At 38.7% G+C, this 24490-nt stretch overlaps 1 protein-coding gene across 2 annotated transcripts in view; it reads right to left on the minus strand.

Moving 5' to 3' along the window:
- The window catches only part of ass1 (argininosuccinate synthase 1), a 141860-nt gene that overhangs the window by 67076 nt on the left and 50294 nt on the right, over positions 1–24490 (minus strand). For both annotated transcript variants that reach the window (XM_048559123.2, XM_048559124.2), the window contains exons 7-9: positions 15399–15469; positions 15034–15064; positions 118–208 (exon numbers count right to left, since the gene is read on the minus strand). In XM_048559123.2, coding sequence (XP_048415080.1) covers positions 118–208; positions 15034–15064; positions 15399–15469 — 193 coding nt within the window. The remainder of the gene's footprint in view (positions 1–117; positions 209–15033; positions 15065–15398; positions 15470–24490) is intronic.

The raw sequence follows: 24490 nt of genomic DNA on the forward strand, positions 1-24490 counted from the left end.
TCTCCAGTGAAAAAGGAATAAAGCTAATTTGGATCTCACAATTCCAACATTTATTATACCCAACTGCTTCTTGGTTGCATTCATGTCTTCCTCTATTACTCATGAAACAGGGCTTACCATTTTTGAACTCAATCTCCAATTCATCAGCAGTGTTTGGAGACTTCGATGGGTCAACTGTCATCATAAACATTCCATCTGGTGCATGATTCTATCAGATTATTGAAAAAACAAGAGAATCAGTTCAACTGCTCGTTGCAAAGCGTATTTAAACTTATTATTTAAATACCGATCTGTAGCATGATATTAGTTGTTGCCTGAGCAGTCCTGAGGAAGGAAGAGTGATCGTCTGTTTGTTTTGTCACGTTCTTCCTCTATGGAAGGCAACATGAACTTGTTTGGTTTATTCAATAATTCACATCTGCATAACATAAACAGAAAATGTCCATTCTCCAATATGAAAATTGTAAGACTTGATCGGGGCTAATTTAAATGAAAATCTTGCTAATTTCCAGTTTTTGAATAATTTACCACCTGTTATCTACACCCTATCCCTGCCATTAGAAATAACACATTTTGCTCTTCAAAGGGTATAAAAGGGGGCCAGAGCACAGCTCAGAAAGAATGAATGCATGGGGAAAAATCTTCTGCACTTTTCCAATTCACTTGCTTCAGAATTTAATGAATGAATCCTGTTCATTTTTATGAAACTATTTTATGAAAATTTGAGCACAAATATAATCAATCATTCACAATGCAAAGCTTAAAATGGATTTCAGTAATTAGAACTTGCTTTCAGTTTTGTGTGCTGGATTAGCTGATTTCACAATTATATCCTGAGCAGTGACCTACATGAAACCTAAACACTGGGTAGTGGAAGCTTGTCACAGTCTGGGTTTATGTACAAAATGTAGTGACTGTAGATGCATCATTCAGAAGCCTTTTACATCACTTGTGGTGCTGCTGTGTTCAAAATAAAGCCAAAAGTAACAAAACAACAAACAAGAAATGCATTTATATAGGGTAATAAATTAAATTTGATTCCCTATGCAATATAAGTTCTACTAATATTGCTTCGCACCCTACATATAGTTCCTTAGCATGCTGAGACGCAGACTCATATCTGCAGTTATAAAGAAGTGAAAAATTCAAATTTCCTTTTATTAAGAAAGCCTGCATATTTCCCAAGGAAAAAAAGGGAAAAGCTACTGTGTGAAAGAAAATAAAACAGGTAAGATGGGAAAACTAAAGAAAAGGGAAGGAGGACAGGACAACTGAGAGTAAAATAAGGGACATAACGAGGAAATAAAAAACACCCACCAGGTTGTTCTACACCTCCATAGCAGTGAGCCTGAAAAACAGTGCTGTCAAAGTCTCAGCAGAATTTTTGCCCTTTACTGAGGCATTGTGACCTAGAAAGCTTGGAGGAAATAATTATGCACCTTACTACAACCATTAAAATTGGAAGGGGTGGGGTGGGGAAGCACACTTTGTTTAATTTAGTAGTATAATCCTTACTCAGTTGTGATCTAGTGACAATTTTTTTTCAGAAGACAGTAGAAATAAATATGTAGTAGTTGAAAGACCCATTCCTAGTTTAAATGAAATCAGCTAAAACAAAAAACACATTCTTTTGAATAAAATTCTCTGTATTCTTAGGCTTCCCACATCAGGATACTACAGCACTGAAACTAGAGAACAGATTTAAACATATCCCAACTGTGTACTCTGGCTTTTAAGTTCTACTCTTCAATGAAAATTTTGTCAGCAGGAACAGTTTTCAATTGTAGAAGGCAGTGGTCTAATTACAGTAGCACATGCATTGACTGTACTCAGCTAAACTACAAATTTTGATTCATTGGTTTTAGTTCCTTTCAAATTAAAGCCTTAATTATAGGAAGAAAAATCTTCATTGCAGTAATTCTGGGGTTACTGCAATTTAAAAATTATACTGTAGCACCCCTAGAAATAAGGGCCATTGGTGTGAAATACAAATATAATTCATGGCACTTTGTTTTAAAACAGAGAAATGAAAACTTTATTTTTGAAAAAAACTTAATCATCCATTCTGAGGACATTGCCTTCCCTGTCAATGTGCTCATAACAAAAGCAAACAGCCTGCCTCAAGCTGAAAATATCTCCGAATATATCAGTTCTAAATTCTAAAAATAAATTGTTTCTTTAAAACTGGTATCCCTGTGCCATTATTAAAGGCCACAAAATCATGCCTTTAATTCCCCTCAAGTTGATTTCATCTCATTCTTTGACATGTTCTCAGCTGGAGTCAGAGTAGTCTTAGAGGAACAAGTCAAGCAAGAAGCAAAGACTGCAGTTGACATAAAATTTGAGTTGATTTGGTATTGAATGAAAACCAATGCAGATCTATGACCTTGGCAGATGTCTGGCCACCACACTTTATTAGAAAAAAAGTGGGCACTTTGTGCGACTCTGATAGGACATCAAAGATGAAGCCATTTAGGATAGAATGTGTCACAGGATAGATTGCTTTATTTAAGGTAACAACATCAATCACAGCACGGGGGATGGACCATCTTTAGAAAAAAACTCTAATAGCTTGACTATTTGGGATGAATCTCCACTGTGAATGGTGTCAAACACGAAGCAAATATTAAACATCCTTTCATTAGCAATGTGTTTTAATGAAATGACTGGGGAATAAACAAAGCAATAAAATAATAGGTGATAATGAGCATTTTAGGAATTCACTTAAAACTAAACATCATCTTCAAAGTAGACCTAGAAGAACTAAATAATTAAATTGTTTAAAATGTATTGACAAATAAAGCAACTTTACACAACAAAATAAACTGTGGATGCTGGAGACCTGTTTCAAACAAAAACCAGAAATTTGTGGAGAAACTCAGTGGGTCTCATAGCACCTGTGAAGAAAAAAAAAACAGAATTAAGGCTTCGAGTCCAGCGAACCCTCTTCAGAACAAAACCTCTGTTCTTAGAGTTGATATATTGTAACAATTCCAGTTGCTCTCTGAAAACGGGCATTAATAGGCCTTTAACACTAGACCCGCCCACTCTGATTCTGGCTCTGGGAAGATGGCCCAGGGTGGGATGGCACCAATAAACTGTCACACCAGCCAGCAGCATGTAGGTTCAAAGCTGCCCACTTACGTAAAATTCTGCCCTTTCCATTAGCTGAGAAATTAATCTTCAGCTTGATTTCACATATGAAATCAATGGTGTTCTTGCACAGTAAAATCTGATTCATAAAATCATTCATACAGCTGTTCCTCTAATTTGTAATTAATTTCAGAAGGTTTCTGAAAAGTACACCAGGATTCATATCATTCTTCAATATTTAAGGGATACAGAAACATGAATATTTGCAATTCATGCATTGTACTTTACAACATAACAGAGCATGAATTATTCCTAAAGCTGGTCAATTATGATCAAGGACAGGGCTTTTCTTTGGGGTATGGTTGAGTTCCAAGATCCTGAATCTGTCCTTTGGGAAGAAACAGCCACAGCACCCAATTTTCACAGTATACACTTATTAATTGTTTAGATGATAGAATGAACATCTAATTATTGGCAGTGGTGACAGGAATAGAGGTGGCACTGCATGTAAGTGAGTTTGTCTTAAATCTGGCACTCTCTGAATACCCAGAGCTGTGTCCAATCTCCAAAAGACACACCAGCCGAGTAGCCTGCAGATGCAGGCTGCTCCTGAAATGGGAGAAATGTGTGACCAGGAAACTTCGAAATCTCTGAGCAAGGCTTAAAGCCGCAGTACTGCTGAGCAACTGCTGCACTGATACGTGCAGCTTCCGTACTACAGCCACCAACACTGGCTGCAAAGGAGAACAATGCCTTGTCCTTGCTGTCACAAAATAAGGAGGTCTGTAAGGGGCTGAAGACTGGAAGAGTTCCTTACCCGTGGCATCACCATAATGAAAGAGGGAGACACAGAAGATTACTGAATAAAAGCAATTTGGGGAAGGGCAGATGAGCATCTGTGGATCAGATGGCCATTAGATGCTACAATGCATATACATTAAGTGGGTTCATTGCACCCCAGTGTATCCAACAGCATATTGAAGACTTAGCTGCCCTGGGAAACATCAGCACTGCAGAAACGTTTACTCTTAAAAAGGTTAGTTCTTGTGATGTCTTCTGTCTTCCAGAGGTACTAATGCCAAGGGCATTACAACTGACTCCATCATCACCGCCCTAAGTGTTTCGAAGCAGAGATCAGACCAAGTGGCACCATAACCTATAAGTGCGGCCTCCACTAGCACAGATACTGTCACTTTAAGTGGCACGGAGTGATAGTCACATGAGTATGCAGGAGAGTACGCAGGAGAATGCAAGGAAACTGGAGGACTGCTATGGCTCTGCTCAGCTGGGCAAATACACAGGGTTACTGCAGTCACGGGAAAGCAGGCTATGCATAGAATCATCTGTTTTAACTGCCCCAAAACCTCTGATGAAGGGTCACAACCAAAAATGTTGACTTTCCTGTTCCTCAGATGCGGCCTCACCTGAGCACACAGTGTTGACTCTGACTCCAGCATCTGCAGTTCTTGCTATCTCTGCTTAGAACAACAGCGGGAGATGTGCTCCCATGTCAGATTCCCTGAATCAATGCAGAGTCATGGACCGCGTATGGAGGAATCTCCCTAGCTCATGTGCATTACCATGGCTGACAGCTTTGAACACATAGATCCTCCATTGACAGAATGGCCAACATCATAGAGGGACAAAGCAGCAGCAATTGGAATACATAGAGAAATTTCACACTAATGTTCACAGAATACATGCACAAAGTTTGCCTTGAAGCCTCACTGGTCCTCCTGATGGAAAGGATTTTAGATAATATTCTATTTGCACCCCATTTAGCAGTCCCATCCATCCATGTGAAGTGCCATCCAAAGGCAGAGGCAGTCACGGAGACAGATATGGTGTTACCCTTCACAAAGTGTAATTATAATCAGCAACATCTTTCATCCCTCTGAGGGGCATCGGTGCAGCAAAGTCCAGTGGTGTCTCCCACAATGGCAATTTCTGGAACTTCTGCAGTGTGCCTACAGCCACTGCAATGGTGAGGTGGATTACCATGTGCTTTTCAGCACAATGTTCAGACTCTCCACTTCCTCAGAGGGCACACAGGGAGCAGTTAAAACAGATGATTCCTCATATTAATGGCTTTCTCAAGAGTCCTGGAGTTGCCTATGCTGCCTAACCATTCTGGACACCAGAAATGTATCTTTAGAGACTTGTTCAGTGTTTGTCATATTGAACAGTTTGCTATTGTCATGTGCCTTTGTGTCAGGTTCCTGCAGTGGAGTGAGTAGCCGTCTCTTCAATTGAAACTAAAGGTTAAGATTCACAGCGGATCCTTGAAAGAAGCCAGAGGTGAAAAATCTCAAGTTTACAGTGACTGATTCTTATCAACAAGGCACAGTGCACAGTAATGCAAGGTGCACATCTTCCACTACAAGGCATAAGTTTGTGACTATCTTTCTGGAGAGGTGCAGTCTCTTCTCAATTATGTGAAGATAGAATCTACTTCTGATGGTCTCCATGCTTATTGTACCTCATCCATATACTCTGCCCTTCCTGCAGTAGATGTTGGTCATCATTGTCGCTGGACCCAATATCTGAGAGACATGTTACCATTGCCTGGTGTTTGCATCCTTTTGCAAAGGTGAGCACCCAATTATTTATGATAACTTTGCCTTCTCCTTTTATTCCCATTCAAATGTCAATGTCAGAAAGATAATGATTTGCTTCTTTCCTACAAGCTCTGGATACCCAATGGCAGCAGTGTGCCAACAGCTGATTACTCCACTAAGCCGTTCTCCCTTTCATGGGGTCTACCTAATTTGTTGGAGCAGTTACAACTGGCTACCTGTCAAGTATTCATCTCACATGCTTCATGCTGCCTCACAGTCTACACGCTGCCCATCTGTACTAACAGCATCTAAACATGGCTATCAATGAGTTCTCAATAGGCTCTTTGACAAACTTAATTACCATTATCACTGAATCAGGTGGGCTTTCAGGGTTGGTCTCCCACTTCCCTGATGAAACCTGCCAGCAATAGCAAAGGGAGACTGACATGGCAACTGGCATTGTTATTTTCATTCCCTGCCCATGATTATAAACGTTCTTCCACAGGTCTTGTAAATAAGACTCATTCTCAGAATACATTTTAACAGAATCTAGCGCTGCAGCAAATAAAATGCAATCTGAATTTTCAAATCAGCAGGATATACTGTTTGGAAAACATAATCATAATGATGAATTCAGAATACTTCTCTCTTATTGTTTTATGTCAAACTTACAAGTGTTTCATTGGTAAACACCGAATTGCTGACATCACAGAAGGGCTTATAATTTAAAAGGATCGATGGCTTGCGTGTTAGTTCAATTTGATTGTATTGTTAAGCTCTAGAATTTAGTAAGCTAGCACCCTCCACTATGTCCTTGGCACTTGCAAACTGAACTGTTTGATTTTGCAATGGACAATAATCATAATTCTTTATAAATATCCTGCTTAAAAATGGTTACCATAATAAAGACACCCTCTAAATAAAAAGGATTAAATGACTATATCACAAAACTAGGTTACAAATCTTTTCCTTCAGGAAATAATTTTTAAAAAAAGCGATGGTTCTGTATGCCTACAACTCTCCATTAGAAAGCCCTTGATCCTAGCCACTCAATAAAAGAAGGAGAACAAGGATAAGATGCTCCCTCTCTTGGCTCTCAGGCAAACAAAATACATGGAGCATGCATCATTAGAGTTTGCTCAGGTTTTCTCTCCTGATAGCAAGAAAAGCATCAGGTTTGACAAGGAAACTTTGTGTAACACAATATAGAAAAGTAGCGGACATAACATGTTTCGTTTTTCCTTCTCTAGGCATTCCTGCATCATAACTATAGAAGGAGGGATGTTTATGATCAATGCAGAGGCTGATGTTATTATATCTGAATTGATTATGAAGAAACATACAGAAGTAACTAAGGTACATCAGCTGGAAATTTTTCCTCCCCCATTATAATAAGTGGCTTCTGCTTCATGACACTTGATAATGAAACATGTCAAATAATTGGTGTCAATTAGGGAGGAGATAGCCTAATGGTGTGATCACTGGACTATTAATCCAGAACGCCACGTAATGTTTTGGGGACCCAGGTTTGAGTGTGAATTCAATAAAAATGGGGGATTAGGAGTTTAATGATATCCATGAAACCATTGTAAATTGTTGGAAAAACCCATCTGGTTCACTAAAGTGCTTTAGGGAAGGAAACAGCTGTCCTTACTGGTCTGGCTGACATGTGACTCCAGACCCACAGCAACGTTGTTAGCTCTCAAGTGCCCTCTGGGCAATAAATGCTGGCTAAGCAAGCAACCCACATCCCATAAATGAAATAAAACAAAATCATAGTTTTATTCCTCAGTGTACTTAAACAGAAGTAAAGCCACGTTTACCAGAGACAATGGTTTGATTTTAAAGCTTGTGGAAGGGAAATGTCCACCAGCTTGAGAACAAGTGCCAATCCTACCACAGCCAGAGTCAGGTGGCCCAATAAACTTTAGTCCTATTTGGGCAGCTACTTGAACAGTCAAGCCTCCAAAGGAATCAAGTTCATTGTAAGGCAGAAATCCGATCCCCAAGAGGCGCTGGATGGTAACTTACCAGCAGCTCCCAATACCAGCAATGCCACTAAAATACTGATTAATGTCAACACTGCATGTGGACTTTCACCACTGATTGATACTGAACCCTGGGGAATGGCACATGTGACAAGGTTGGGCCTGAAGAAGTGAGATCTGGTGATGGCGGAGGATGTGGGGGTTATTCAACAGCAAAGACAGGGGATTACTTCCTGTATGCTGCTGATGCCAGGTTTCTCCACTCTGTATCAAGGATACCACTGCCCCTTCCCAGTCTGCTGCAGGAAAACCTGCCTGCTGCAACTAGAATGCCAGTAGCTTTTTGCGGAGTTCAAATAATTTCCAAATGGGAAGGCTGCTCTCAACTCTTACCAGAGCTTGGTAATGGGGAGCTGGGAAGATGGTGGTTACACCAAGGGTGCCCAGGTAGTTCCATTAAATTTTTCCCCAAAGTACCAAATAAATCAGAAATAGCTCCAAGATTATGCCTTGAAAAGTACCTTTCAATTGAAATGACATGCTGCTGTTTTCCTCCTACTGGTTCAGTTCCTTTCTACAACTTGACACTAACTAGCTTTCTTATTTTCTTCTGAGATATCCACTTCCCAACTGTTCACATTTTTGACATTATGCCAACTGCAGTAAGCAACGCAGTTATATAAAAAAAAACACCAGCATGCATGTTCAGGTTAGCAACAGAGTGTCATAATTTGTTTACCTGATGTATTTTTGTAAGGCAGAAAATGAATAAAAGGTACAGAAAAGAGAAAAGCAATTTCAGTAAATATCATGTTACAAGTCAGTGTGGCAGTATCTAAATTTAGAAAAGTTTACCTGGATACTTTAGACCATCTTGTGATTTCCATTGGATTTTCTAAATTGTTTTACAGATTAGGAAAATTGCTAGATAACATTTTTAAGTAATGTAACGTTTAAAAAACACAGACCAGGAATAAAGTGGGAAAACAGTTTCCTTACTCAGTTGATTGCATCAGTTTAAAGTTCCAATCTATCATTTTATGAATGTTACACAATTACTATCCATGACCTTCACAGGCAAAAAATAGGGTTAATGCTACCATGTACTGAGCCAAGAAAAACAAATTAAAGAGAAATAATGTGAACATATTGAATTGAAATATATTAGACATACTTTATATTTTGTTTTATTTAAACATGATAACCAGTCTCTTCCTGCATACACTAAGCTTACTTAAATTATTTTTTTCCTCTTTACCAAACATTGAAAGAAAAATTCAGATCATCTCCAATTTGAATCTGACCTCAACTACTTCTTAAATGAGAATATACCACCGCTCGATCAGCTTTCCTTGATTGTTCGGTGTTCTGCTTGCTCTAGTTCAAAAAAAAACAAATCGTTTTGTACACTATCACTGCGTTCCATTTAGCCCTCACTGTAGGAGGCCAGACTGCAATGTCAGCCTCAGAGAATCTGAAGAAAGTCTACCCAGAAAGGGGTGAAGAGAAGAAATTGGAGGCAAATGGGCCGTGAACTAAACCATCATGTAGAGCTATCGATGCTGATAACATTTATTCAATCGCCTGATATTGTTCAGCTTGGCCTGAATGAAGTCTTTCAGAGTGCTGCATGAAGTTAAAGCAAGTAAATTTCTATCTTTTTCTGCATTAGCTGCCTCATTGCCCTTCAATCGGCCTCACAAAAGCAGAAAATGGTTATACCATCTGCTTTCAATTCTCTTTAGCCAAATGTTCTTGTTGCGCCACTGCACACATTCAGTCCAGTTTCCCCCATCACCCTGTCTCCAAAACCCACCAAGTATTAGTCTTCTGGGTATGTCTAATGTCCTGCTGCAAAGTAAATAGGCCTGACCAAAAGGTGTTTATGTTTATAACAAAAATATTAAACTCCATTTTTAGGATGAATTACAGCTGAATTTATAAAAGTATAAACTATTTAATTCCACTCTTTTACACCAATAAATTTAATAAAAATTAGATCTAAAATGGAAGCAGACAAGTGCTTGGTGGCAGGGGTGCTAAGCGCAACAATTTCTCCATTAAGACAGGAGCTTAATTGTACTCATTTGTACTTGGACCAGCATTAATTACAATTCTTCCAAACTGTAACTGTGACTGGCTTTTAAATCTAAACAGAAATTGAGGGCAACATACTAATTTCTTTTTAGAAATGATCTTTTGAAAGATGCCTAAAATTTGAATGTTTATATCTGAATAGTAACCAAATATTTTGCAATTATATGGAAACAAATAGATTAATAAAATGTATATGTGGGGTGAATTTTTAAAAATTGCTTTCTTTTCCCCCCACAAATTCAGATTAACAACTGATACCATAATAAGATTAATTAGAATCAAACTACTGCACAAAATAATGAATCAGTGATGACAAAGAGTCACTGGACTCCAAACATTAACTCTGTTTTCTCCACACAGATGTTGCCATACTTGCTAAGTTTGTCCAGCAACTTGTTTTGGTAATGAATCAGTAACTGTTTATCAATTTTCAGATCCAGCTAAACCTAGACGATTTTATAACTGGGAGAAATTCCAAGCTTTGCACTTTTACAGCTTTAAAACATTCCAATTTAAAAATGGGATGGGTATACATAGAACTACACAAGCACTGGCTGCATTGCTATATATGTGGAATCTGTTCTAAGGTGATCTTCAAAGACTTAAATGAAAGTCTCAACACCCGTTAACTACCCTTTTCAAAACTTGATGACCGGGGAATGCGTTGTGCTCAGCCACAATGGAATCTTCAGCATTCCTTGTATCCACCAATCGAAAGCTAAGCTGCAACAAACTTAAGTTAAAAGAAAATGTTCTTGTGAAGCTGCACGTGATCACCTTCTGCTCCACCCTGTAGATACTCCAACACTGTGGTGATTCATAACAGAAATTGGGCAAGTTTCATTTTTGACGAGTCTAATCAAGGTTTTCTTTCAAAGTGCAAGAAAATCTGCTTGACCATCATTCGAAACTTGCTTCACTAACTATGTACCACACCACTATAGTGTACAGTTCTGCTGATGCTAGCCAGATTCTGCCACTCACTATAGGTAGATGTACTCACCACCACGGAGGCATCTGACAATTCTTGGTGCCAGCACCACAGTTAAAAAAAACACTGTGCACCTAGTCAAGCCCTGTCAATCTGGACCTATCCTGCAAGGTTTATAACATTTACATTAGACATGCCAGATAAAGTGAAATAGGCATCCCATTTTGCAGACAAGGACCTCAAGGACTTTGTGATTGGTGTTAAGAAGAGAAGGGCCATCCTCTTTCTCCAGAACTGGCAGAGGAAGCCATGACACCAGATTCTGTTAACCTAGTCCAAGGTTTCCACCTGGGTAATGAGGTTTCGATCTTTGGAAGAACATCCCTAAGTGGAGAAGGAAGGTGAAGGGTTTTTCTGATCTGCCAGGGTAAGTGCCACTATGTTTTCTCTGCAATCTCACACTCACTCTGCCAATGCACCTCCCTCCTCCCACCATGATACATGCTCTACCACTCTCACTACTGCATGTAACATCTTCCCTCTCTGGAACTCACCTACCTAACCCCACCATAAAACTAACTCTGGATGGCCTCTATGTTGTTTACGCACTCACTTGGAATACCTCAGTACTTTAATCCCATCTGCATCAGCACTATCATTTGCACAACCATCACTTTCATCTCACTAATCCCTTCTTTTGTCTCATTCCATGACGGTGTCAAAGAACAAGGATTCATGTCGGCATGCCCAACATTCAACTCCTCACCGCTGGACGAAAGAATCCTGACCCTGACTGCCCCAAATGGCTGACTGACTGTGCCCACACACCCAGACTGACATCGGATACTGTCCTTGACTAACTGTGCTGGGTGCGCCTGCCTGAAGGGTGTCTTCCTTGTCTTCACTGAGGACCAATCACTTGGACTTTGAAACACATTTGCTCAACGCATATGCAATATGTTTGCCGTAGGTGAGAGATTGATGTAGCATGGTGCCATACAGCAACAAGACTACTCCCTTCATGGATGACTGCTGGCAAACATGACAAGCCACCTGGCTTTGAGTGTGCACCAAAAGCAAGTCAAGATAGAAGTACTATGCGCCTGTCAGCTCTGACTCAGAGGACAAAACATAAAAAGATTGGGCAAGACAAGGTAAAATAGAAATGCTGTGAGTATCCAAGTAGTCTCAAAATAAGACAGCAAGCACTAGGAGTATAAGGGAGGATCCCCGAAGTGCACGCTGGTCTAACCTAGGAGTGTCTTGCACTACGTACATAACGTCCCTGGAGCAGCATTGTAACGAAGTGCCAGTGCACTCCAAACTGCAGCACTAAAGAGCCGAACAGTTTGCAAGTAGATCGGGGATAAGCTATGTTGAGCCTGTTATGTGTCAGATGTCAATGTCTGAGGACAGGCGGTACATCCAGTCACTGCCTATGGTATGTGCCCTGAAATGTTGGCATGTGGCATTCGAGACAGAGGTCAGAAGGAGAAAACAATGAAACCGTTTCCAGGTAACGGTTTTGACTTTCAAGGCTGGAATTCACAGCATTGAAGTTATATCCAGCTGATCCTGAAATGGAAAACTGCACATTAATGAGGCAAAATTAAATAATAAACAAAACGGATAATGAATGCTAATAGACCTCTTGCCATTCAATAGCCTGAAATTCATCGCGCCATTCAACACTTAGGTGCAGAAGGGGACTGTACGCTTAATGTCAAGAAGCTCCTGACTGGATTTCTCAACCGATTTCCCAACTTTTTCGCCATGGCCCACATTATTCAGGGGCTGGGAAGATTCTGCTGTCTGTCTCAAATGTTATCAGTGGCACGCTAGAAATTAATGGTTATTTGTGGAGCTAAAGCCCTTAGTAGGAGCTTGTGTAAAACATTGTGATGAAAGCACAGGATTAATTTCTTTTGATTTTTGGCACTTTTGCTTTGGAAAAGTGCTGATAATGCATCTTAACACTACACTTATTTGTGCTACACCCATTACACAGTAATTCCCACCTACCTTCAAGTGATCAGGCCTGTGGGGTGCAAGAGAGTCTGAAGGCTTCTTTGTGAGGCCTAGGTGAACAATCCTGCCATTTGTGGTACGCAGGGAGTGCTGAAGCCCCTTTGTTACTTGTGGACATGACAGTTCCCACCTTAATTTCAATGCAGATTCTCCTAAAACCCTTGTAAAACCATGCAAGAGTATAAATTTCAATTCGGGTTCCCAGTGTGCTACGGAAGCAATATTAAAATATGTTGTCTAAAAGTCTCACCTCTTCACAGCAGAACAATCAGATGCTTCCACATCCATTGCTGGTACCATCAATAATGGTAACTGGCGCCATGCAGCAGATTGGAATCATGTTCTGTACGTTTCATTTTTACCAGAATGGTAAGAAAGTGGCATCATGCTACCACAGGAGTAGATTGACGGGGGAAAATAGATAATCACATTAGGCTGAAAGTTACTAAAGCATGTGATGATGGGATTAGATAGAAAGAGGTGTGAGGAAACTTGTATGAAGCAAAAGATGACAGGTGGAGAGAAGACAGACAGGTCAAAGAGGTGGGGATGGAGCCAGCCCCTTTGACCTGTCTGTCTCCTCTCTACCTATCTTCTCCTCTATCCATCTTCTATCTGCCTCCCCTCTCTCCCTATTTATTTCAGAAACCCTTTCCCCTCTCCCATTTCTGAAAGGAGGGTTTAGGCCTGAAACGACAGCCCTCCTGCTCCTCTGAGGCTGCTTGGCCTGCTGTGTTCATCCAGCTCTACACCCTGTTATCTTAGATTATAATCTATGTCACTTTCCTCTTTTGCACGGTCCCGGATATATATTTCCATGGATCAGTCAACTTGTTGGAATTCTGTGCAACTATTTTCCTAGGTGACATTTGTCTACATTGTATTTAATTATAGGTGACATCATAGCCAAACTAAACCCAGGTCCCAAGTAGTTGTACTTACACCAGCAAAAACCGACTTGTTAGAAACCAAAACTTTGGTTGAGTTTCAGCTTATTAACTAGACTGAAAATTCTACGTTAGCTACAATGTAGTTTTAAGTCCCAAGGCCAGACTGAGATTCGCTAACAAGACACAGAATCAAAGTGATGTGGGATCTTTACAGCCTATTTGATAGCTTCTTTTGAATTGATCAGTCAAACTAAGATGTCAATTGATGGTGGGAAAACAACTTTGAGGAGTCCAGTAGTCCACCATCAGATCAGGTGGTTGAGGTCTATTAGGACAGTATACTTAAATCCCTTAATGGGTTACGGCTTTTGTTCAAATAGCAAACAAACAAATTCAAAGGCTACTACGAGTGTAACATTTCACTATACACCAGCATAGATAAACTTCTTATCATCAAGAATTAAGGTCAGTAAAATAAATATTGGAACTATCTTTTCATCAAATCACACTGCACAAAAGAAACTTGACAACTGTCACCAGCAAAATAAAAGTGAAAAATCAGTAGTTTTCTCTATGTTAGGGTATATTCTAGACTGATGTGTTTCAAGGCAAGAAAACATCTCAAGGCTGGAATGACATTAAGCCATTCAAGTTCACGTTTGTGTTTTGCAATATTACATCAGCTTAGAGATGAACTCCTCTAACATAGTCTCGATTGAGCATGTGCATATAAACACAAACAAACACAGTTCTTAAACCAAGTGCCTTCCCATTAATTTTTGAAGTGCGGCTGCACAGACCCACAAAGTGCGTCACACAGACTTGGATGTAAAAACCATCCTTAAATGTTTAATGATCAAAAGACAACATGTTACACTATTTGAGTTCAAACTTAACATTGTAAATTTTTCAAGCAAATTTTCATTAAAGCAAATTGTACTTTCCTCCAGATTATAGAAAACCCATCATTAGCTACCCTTCTCTAATATAAATGAGTAAACATGCTAGTAAAACCGGATAAAAGCTTGTAGTGAAGACATGAAAATGGCTAATGGCAATGGAAAAGCCAGTCTATTGGCTGCTACTGCCTTTGAAAATTGTATTAGTTCATGACCTTCGATCAAACAAGACCCTACATTTCACAATGACAGAAACCACTGCTGCAAGCTGCCAACTTTGAAGCGCTCCTCTGTGAATGTGGCTCATCTGTCTAATTGCTTCTTTATTGTTTCGATGTGACATTGTATTGTACAATGTCACATAGAATGTTTCCCTCCCCATTGATCTCAGCAGCAATAAAAAGCTTTAAAACACAAATGATAATACTATCAGGGCTTGGCCTTGCCATCCCCCCTACCCCCATGAAATTTCAAATTATGGGTCACACACATAACACATTATAACCTTAATGGCATATTTGAAAGTATTTTAATGTCATGATATATTACCTTAGGGTTTTCCAGGATCCCAGACTCATAGCTGTGGGAAAATATAAAAGATAATTTAAAAAAGTAAACAATGAAATATTTAACATTCAAGAAAAAGACTATATTAAGATGACAAGCACTTGGAATATTACTCAGTATAGATTAAAAATGAATGACGAAAATATGGGAAAACCTAAAATTGTTGGAAATACACATATGGCCTGTTACTATTTGAAAAAAAAAGTCACATTTTTGGTTGAGTTCCATCATTGACCAGGTCCTGCCAAAAGAGACTTCATACCAAATGTAAAATTGTATTTTCTCATTCAGATATAACTGGACATGCTGTGAAGTCCCAATTTTTACTTCACAATTCAGCTTATTACCTGATATGCATGATGTTGGCGTCCATACTCCATGGGCTTTTGGGAGTTACAGGAACAGGAATGCCATGTCTCTGTAATCCAAAAAGCAAATCACTGATTATTTGGGATATTTTAAGCCATCAACCACTATACAGTCCTGTATATGCAAGTAACATTCTATACAAAAAAATATTCCTCAATGTTTCTACAACCCCAATTACAGATGTAGAAAGTGCTCATGGGAGAAAAGTATTCAATTTCATCGCCGTTTAAATAATGCTAATGTCTTCATTTTAAAAAAGCAGAGGAACGTCACAAACGTTTCACACTTTTGGTATCTTTGCAGTGTCACTTCGGCACATAATTGACCGTAATAAGCATATTGAAAAGTCATAATTTCAAGCTTTTATCTCACCTTGGTAGTCCCTATGGTATATATTATCCCTTGTTGTTGCTTATTTTAGAGTTTTACTACCATTTTGATATCACCACTTCAAACAACAAAAATATCTATGATATTATAAAATTATTATAACCTAAAGCACAGAAACAGGCCATTGAACCCAACTGATCCATGCCAGTATTTAACATGCATACAAATCTTCTCACACCTGACTTCATCTAAGCCCATCACTGTGTTCTTTTAATCTTTTCTCCTTGTAATTATGAAGCTTCCCTCTAAATGCATTTGGGCTATTCACTTTGCCTTCACCATCAGACAGCAAGTTCCTATATGTAGATAAAGGAATTTCTTCTAAATTCCTTGTTACACAAATACATCGAAGATGGTGTGGGCATAGATTTAACATCATCTGTACTGCACCTAGTCACTTGCTTTTCCATCATGCAGCATCTTGTAGAACTTTAACTGATCAAACTGACTGGACTACTTTTTTTTTGTGGATGGTAGTTTTGACTAATTGTTCGGCATGTGCCATTTCCAGCTGTCAAATTAAGCTCAGTTTTAAAAGCCACACACTGCTTATCAATTTCCCCTCAAGGCTCACCGCTGCGCTGGGAACAAACTAGTAAGAAATGATCAACAAATTAGAGACAAACTTCAAGACTGAACAAAAGATTACACATGGGAGCTTAATGTGTGATCAATGCATTAAAGAGGAATCTTCAACTGAATTATTTAATATTTCTGGTACTTCAGACTCATTTTTATACAAACGTAAGGGTAATTTAAGTTCCTAAGAGCAATATCTGTATGCAGAGATTGAGGCACAAAGGTGACGGAAGAGATGGGAAGAATTATGGGCAGGGGAAGAGATAAAAATAAAGACATGATGCGGAGGAGATGAGTATCTATTCTTGTGAACTGATATGATTCCCCAACCTCCAACTGCGAGACTCCTCCTTCAGATCACACACAATACACTGAAGCATAGAAAGCAAACAACACCATGAAGTAATTCATTACTTTAGCCCAATTATCTCTAATCACCTTGACAGAACAGTACCCTTGATGAACAGGGCCATCAGCTCCTGAAATTCAGTCTTGCAGAAATGCCACCAGCTACTTAGGCCAATGGAAAGAAAACCTTAGTGTGGAACTTTTCATGTGAAAACAAGCTCCAGCAAGGAATAGCTCTCAGAAACTACTTTAAAAAAAATACTATTCTTAAGCTCGGTGTTGAAATAAAAAGTATTTTTTTGTTTTCAGAGTAATACAATTCTACTCAAAAATACCCTTCCGGTGACTTTTCTAAACTCACTGACCTCCGAAAATAGGCTTCACTACTTAGGCACTTGTGAATTTCTTTTATATGTGGAAAGTCAAACGAAATTTCATACCCTGTTAAAGCTGAAATATTTCCAACCTAAACATTCTATAAGCTAGTTGGTTTGCTTCCTTTGAAATAAATCAAATTTATTAAATAGAGGTTTCTTCACAAGATAAAGAAGTTGCTACGAGAAAGTGTACTGATGGTTGCTGCAGCATCCTTTCTCTTCTACTGATGTCATACACAAATGCAGCCAGTAGGGAGGAGGCATTGGTTTTAATTTGGCTGCATGTACGCCTAATATCACTGCTAGATGAAGCACTGCAGCGTTATGTTGTCTAAGAATTAATAGATGTTGTGGTTATGGAAACAAAGGGCTTTCTCCTACAAGAACCGAAATTTCAACTAATATTATCTTATTTTCTATACTTCTCTTTAAAAAGTACACTGGTTGTTTGACTTCTCTTGTCGGCCTCTAAAAATATAGTCAGATGATACCTGCCATTAAGGAGTTTGGGTTTTCACAGGCCCAGAAAAGGTGATATGTCTCAAAAGCTTTTGCCTCTGAATAAAGTAAGCCTGTAAAATCACAAGCCAGTTGAACCTAATTAGATAAACCTGTGTAATGAAGCCATGAACTGTTATTCAATGCTAGCAAGACACCATAGTGCAACTGCACATGTAGATAGATCTAGACTAGTTTTCAGAACATACAAAATAAAAACCAAAGCAACTGCAGATGCTAGAAATCAGAAACAAAAACAAATTCCTCAGGGAAAAGTCACTGGACCTGAAATGATAACTCTGATTTCTCTCCACAGATACTGCCAGACTTGCTGAGCTTTTCCAGCAATTTCTGTTTCTGTTGTTGAGGGCACACACAATGAACACATAGCATGTTGGTTACAGGAAGAACAAAAAAAAGTATAGTTTTATCTGATGAAGGGTCTAGGCCCGAAACGTCAGCTTTTGTGCTCCTGGGATGCTGCTTGGCCTGCTGTGTTCATCCAGCCTCACATTTTATTATCTTGGAATCTCCAGCATCTGCAGTTCCCATTATCTCTGATAGTTTTATCACGTTGTCTTGTTTGGTAATGAATAACTTTCCTTAGAAACCTTTGTTTTATACAGTTTAGTGCAATACACATTATAGTTACCCAATGAGTAACAGTTTAACAAATCAGTTTTACCTAGTTACATCAACATATAGATATAACTATTATCTCTGCTGAAGTGGTCAGACTGCGGGTCCAAATCTGTTTGAAATTTTAAGATTCCAATTTCAAGATTCTAAATTCGATTATCTACACACACACGGAATTTATTATTGATACACTTAAATTCTTCATCAACCAAAAATCATATCAGAGTCTGCACAAAGCTAATTTAAGCACCAAAACAACTTCATGGCCAAGTCTATGGTCAGTGGAGGAAATTTACAGTTATTTTTGGAAATGGTGAGATGGTCAATTTTAAAGCAAGAGAATGAAGAGACACATGGTATGAATGAATACTAGAATGTTTCCACTAATTGGTACTAACAGGATGCAATGATGCCCTTACTGCCCTGGATGGTTAGGAATATACATTTTTGAAAAAGGAAAACTGAAGAGTTTGTGAACTACTGAAAGTTGCAACAACACACAGGGATGGATCTTTGATCAAAAAAAGTTTACTTTCTCCATGTTTCAAAAACAGTAGTCTAATAGATACTATACCATTCTAAACCATTGCAAACCCCTATTCCAGGTGTCTCGATTGTCAGCTTAGTACTCCCACATTGTTGCAAGCAGAAATGTTATTTCACAGTAATACAGAAATGAAATAAAACCATAGTCTACGAATAACACAGAAGCAATAAAGTGGCCTGATTGCAGTCACCAAGGAAAATGCTCTGCTTCTAAAGGGATGAATTCATGTTAGAAATGGTTTTTGTTCCCCTTCTACAATTTAAAGTGGAAAGACTCATGATTCATATTCATTTTCCCCTCAGCAATGGTTAATTGTTCAGTTCAAATCAAAAGAAGTGTAATTCTCTCACTAGATGTCCACGTTTGCACCCCTACAACTGACTCTCTTAATCTAAAATATACATCTGTAAACATGTAAAAAGTGGATCTTTGCTGTTGTTACCAGAACAATATATGTTGTGTGATTTATACCAGGACTGCTCAAAGACAATGGAATAGACAGCACCATAGTTATCCAGGAGAGCCTTGCGATTTAAGCTTCAGTGGGCCTTGCTACTGTGAAAGACTACATAACTCACTTGCTGTTATGGGTTGTTTGCACTCATGAACTCACTTTTATAATAAACTGCTACTGTCAGTAATATCCCAGATTTGTTCTAGAATAAACATGAAAAGATAAGGTCATTAATGGCTAATGAGTTGTAGTTAGAGAAATGCAGTTATGTTTTATTGTTCCTCAAAAATAAACATTAAATTAGTAGCTAATTGCTTGATGCTTTTACCTGGCCTACATTTTTCTTCCCTCAAGCAGTTCTGTATCAGCCCCGAGCAGTGTCAACAGGTTACCCACTGTTACAAAGTGTCTTCCTCATGTCACAAGAAGATGGAGCAATCATTAATGCTTGAGCAACCAAGCCACTGAATGGTTCATTAGGTTTCAAGAGGTTGTTTTTTCATTGAAGCTAAAAGGCATTCAATGAGTTGTTATCATTAGCACAGGGTGCAGCCCCAAAGTGGTGGTCTCAGGCCTAGCGTGGACAAAGTCTGGGGAAAGACTGTTAGCAGTTGCTTACACCACTTTTGCTCTTTTAAAAAATGCCAACATCCAGTTTCTGTAATTTTCATTTGTTCTATGTTTTAAAGGGCAATGTGGACTATTGTAACCCATAGGCGTTCGACACTTCATAAATTCCATTTCATTTTACATTTCAAAAGAAAATTCAAAGAAATGCAAAATAAAACAAACTGGGAATTATAATGAATTTGAGTACTAGAAAACACTGAATTTTTATAAGTGTATTTAAACATGATTTTAAAAGACCCTAACATTTGTATTCCCAAATTAAATTAAATTCTCTACTTCCTCACCCATTTGCTCTTTAAATCAGTAGACTACACTTCAGAGTGAACTCATAACACATGAAATTCCTTATGACATTCTGAAAAGACACAAGACACTATAGAAATGAAGGTTCTTCATTAGAAAAATTATTTCTTTTACAAAAGCATTGGCACATTTTAGCTGTGTTTCTGAAATAGAAAAATTAGTTAAATGACAAATCAATGTACAAGTTTAGCTCTACTATTTGGCATTCATAATTTTTTCTGTGCAACTTTACACACTGTTTTCATTTCACAAATTGCTAGACAGAACACAGGCAACGTTATAAGGTTCAAGAGCAAATTAAAAAGGTAAATTTAATTAAAATTGTAAGCTGGTTGAGAGACAAAAAACATCGAAAGTTGAAACAAAAACTGTAAAATCCGGATATGCAAGATCTCTCCAGCACTGAAAATGAACAAGTGTAGAGTCAGACTTCTTCAATGAAAATTATTGCTGGATATTTTTAAAAGCTTTTTTCAAAGAAAAAATTGCATTTCTCTTTCTTATTCCAAATTTTCTTTCTCTTTCTACTTTTTATGTGTGACTGACATCAAATCCAATATTCTAACTGGCAATCGCTGATTGAGACTCTGTATTTTTCACATACAATTTTTAACCTGATTGTTTAAAAGGAGCTATAAGTTGCTTGCCTGGGTTTATATCGGTCCCAAAAATTTTGTAGAAGCTATTGCTCTTTTTGGATCATTGGCCAACAATGACATGCCAAAAGCATAGTTTACAGGAAAGTGCAACTTCAAAGCTGTTGCTCACGGTAAAATGAAGTGCTTTTAGTTTAAACACTTCTACATACCAGGAAGCCACGAGTAAAACAGTCATTTGTTCCATTGCCATTGTTCACTGTACTCCAAACATGAATTTTATTAATGTCAAGGACTGTAAGACCAGCCTTTTGTTAAGTTTCTGCACACTAGGACTTCTTAAATTATAACGTTGTCAGTAAAGACTCTAGTTTCTCATGGATCTACCTCATGCATTCAACTAAACTTTATGGGCTAAAACATTAAGACAATACAGATTTGAACTTTTCAGGCCATAATATTTATCAGAACATACAGATTACCTAATCATTATCTGATAATAATACAAGTGTGGCATCGGCAGCACATTGTTGCAAATCCGCCAGGGACATCACACACACATTGATTTCTCCATTCACCTCTTTTACGCTAGCAACTCTTCACTCATCACTACGAGTGTTCAGAATGGGGATCAACAGGTGGCTCTTCTTGTGATTTTCAGATAGAAAGAAAAACAGGATATTGTAAGGGTGAGAGATAACTCAGTGCGGAGCTGGAAGAACGAGGCAGGCCAGGCAGCAGGAAAGCTGACATTTTGGATCGGGACCGATCCCTGACTCCAGCAGCAGCAGTTCTTACTATCTCTTGTAAGGGTAAGATATTTGAAGTAATTACCCAGAAATTAAAATTAAGAGAGAAATCTGAAATTGGTGTGACATCACTACAAGTATCTAAAATTATGTTAGAAATGAAAGAAAACTTGAATCAGAAGATAAGAGAGAAGATAAGAGAAATTTAGTATGTACAGAAAGAAGAGAGTAATGGGCAGAGAAGAAAAAAAAAGTGGAGAAATGAAAGTAAGAAAACTTGAACCTGCAAGAGTGGAGAAAAAAAAGGCAAAGAGAAATGGGAAAAGAGGATAATGACAAAAAAAAGACCACTCTTAACTCTCTTAGTTAGCTACAGACGGTACATCCTTCCCATCAATTCTTTCTTAATGTCAATATTTTTACTGAAAGTTATAACATAACGGCTTAAATGTGTCTGCCACTAATTCTCTACCATTTTACTTTTTAACCTATTTTCCCAGTACACTTCAGCTAACTTTGTCTGTGTACTTTTGCAATTTCTTTTATGCAAGTTTAAAACCCATTTTTTTTTTACACCCTCAAATGGAAAAAAAATTCTGTCACTTTATGATAACCCTTGCCTAGAGGATCTTTCACCATTAGATAATTAATGAATCCTGTATCATTACACATTACCAAGTCCAATAAAGTTTCCTCCCTGGTTGATTTCAAAATGTAGTGTTCCATGAAACTGTCCAGAACATGCTATGAATTCATCCAAACATTACCTTTGCAAATTTGAATTGTCTAAACTATGTGAAAATTAAAATTATCAGTTATTGCAGTACTTTTCTTATTACTACCTAATATTGTTGATTTACACTCAGAAAACAAAAGTACCAATGTTGATCAAATCTTCTCTCTACTGGCAGTTGAACTAACTACCGCCACATCTTCCACAATACCAACTACAACCGCTTGCTTTTTCATAAACAGCATCATTTAGCAGGTCATAACATCACGACGTCTTTGGCCGGTAAGGAAGTAAAAAGGGTAACGGCAGATCAAAACATGTTTCTGGCAGTTTACTCATGCAATGGTTATTTAAACCAAAATGCTCAGTTATTCAATCTCTACGGTGGCATATTTATATGTTACAAAAGGGTTAATTTAGAAAATACATGGCAGCTTTCCAAAAATTTAATATGTGGCCGATTATTAGAAATAAAGAATGTTATTTCAACTCTTTATCAAGTATTAATTTTAATCCCCAGTGATGATAGGTTATGTTTATTTAGTAACTAGCTGAGCTATGCAATTTTTTTTTCTTGATTCATTAACAGGATGAGGGTGTCGCTGGCTAAGCAGCATTCATTGCCCATCCCTAATTGCTCTAGAGGGCAGTTCAAAGTCAACCACATTGCTGTGGGTCGGAATCACATGTAGGCCAGACCAGACAAGGATGGCAGTTTCCTCTGCTGAAGGACATTAGTGAACCTGATGGGGTTTCCCCAACAATCGACAGTTAATTCATGGTCATCATTAGACTCTTAATTCCAGATATTTTATGGAATACAAATTCCACCATCTGCCATGGCAGGATTTGAACCTGGTTCCCCAGAACATTACCTGCGTTTCTGAATTAACAGTCCACCGTTAAGGCCACTAGACCTATACCTCCCACAATAAGTCTTAAAAAGGGTCTCAGACGCAACTGGTGCTCTAACACAGCTAATCCAAGTTGGAGTGTGCTGAAAACAGTTGTCTGATTCACTGCCCTATCTTGAGATGTTGTGACTCCTTGCACATGGTGCAATTCTACTGTAGCACAAGACAAAAGATTTTACCAATGGCGTCTTAAACAAAAATAATGTTCAAGAGCACTCATGTCACAACTGTGATATTTTTATGTCAAACCACCAGTACCTAGCATCTTTGCTCATTCAGGAAGAATAGCTTCTGCAGTGAGGTATCAAAGACTAAATGCCATCCAAGAAACTGTACTTCATTGAGGAGGAGACCAGAGTTTAAAAGAAGGTGCCAAATTTAAATCACTGTTGAAGACAAGCTCAGAGGAGTAAACAATGTTGTGTTAATGAATAACATTTTAAAATTACCATCATCGTTGGCAGTCCCTTGCAGATGGTGATGATTCTCTTCCACTCATCAGGGTGAATCCATAGGTGGCTGTACAGTCCAATGCGGCTTCTGCAGGCTCTGTTACATTTGGGGCAGGCAAAAGGTGGTAGATGGGGTGTTGCAGGAAGGGGTGGATGGGTGTTCATACTGCAGCATGCTCCTTACGATGTTTTTGCCTGGCTTCCACTTTTACCTAATGGTAAATCTTCAGGTGCTTGATGCCTTCCTGAATGCTCTTCCTCAGCATTGGATGGTCTTTACCCAGTGATTCCCAGGTGTTTGTAGGAATACAGCACTTGGCCAGTGAGGCCTTAAAGGGTATCACCAAAGCACTTCTGTCCACCTGGGGCTTGCTTGCTGTTTCAAAGCTGGGAAGAGAGCACCTGCTTGGGGTGTCTCACGTTGGTCATGCAGACAACGTTCCCAGCTCATCATAGCTGGTCAGGGTGGTCAATGCCTTGATGCTCGGGGTACTTGCCTGGTTGAGGACTCTGGTGTGGGTGTGTCTGTGTCTGTGTCTGTGTCTTTCTTCCCAACAGATTCGCAGGATTTTGTACAGGTAGATTTGGTGATGCTGCTGCAGCTCCGAGGCATCTGCTGTAGACAGTCCACGTTGGAGAGCCATATTGGACAGCGGGAACTACCACAGCTCTGTAAACCATGATCTTGCTATCAGATCTAATATTGTTGTCCTCAAACACCCTCTTCCTCAGGCAGCCTAAGGCTGCACCAGCAAACTGGAGGCATGCTGAATTAATAGCCACTTTGGCCGATAGGACATTCCCCAGGTATTGGAAGTGGTCAGCGTTGTCTAAGGCTTCCCTATAGATATTGATGTTCAG

Source organism: Stegostoma tigrinum, chromosome 29, assembly GCF_030684315.1.
Source record: "Stegostoma tigrinum isolate sSteTig4 chromosome 29, sSteTig4.hap1, whole genome shotgun sequence".
In the NCBI taxonomy this organism is placed as follows: domain Eukaryota; kingdom Metazoa; phylum Chordata; class Chondrichthyes; order Orectolobiformes; family Stegostomatidae; genus Stegostoma; species Stegostoma tigrinum.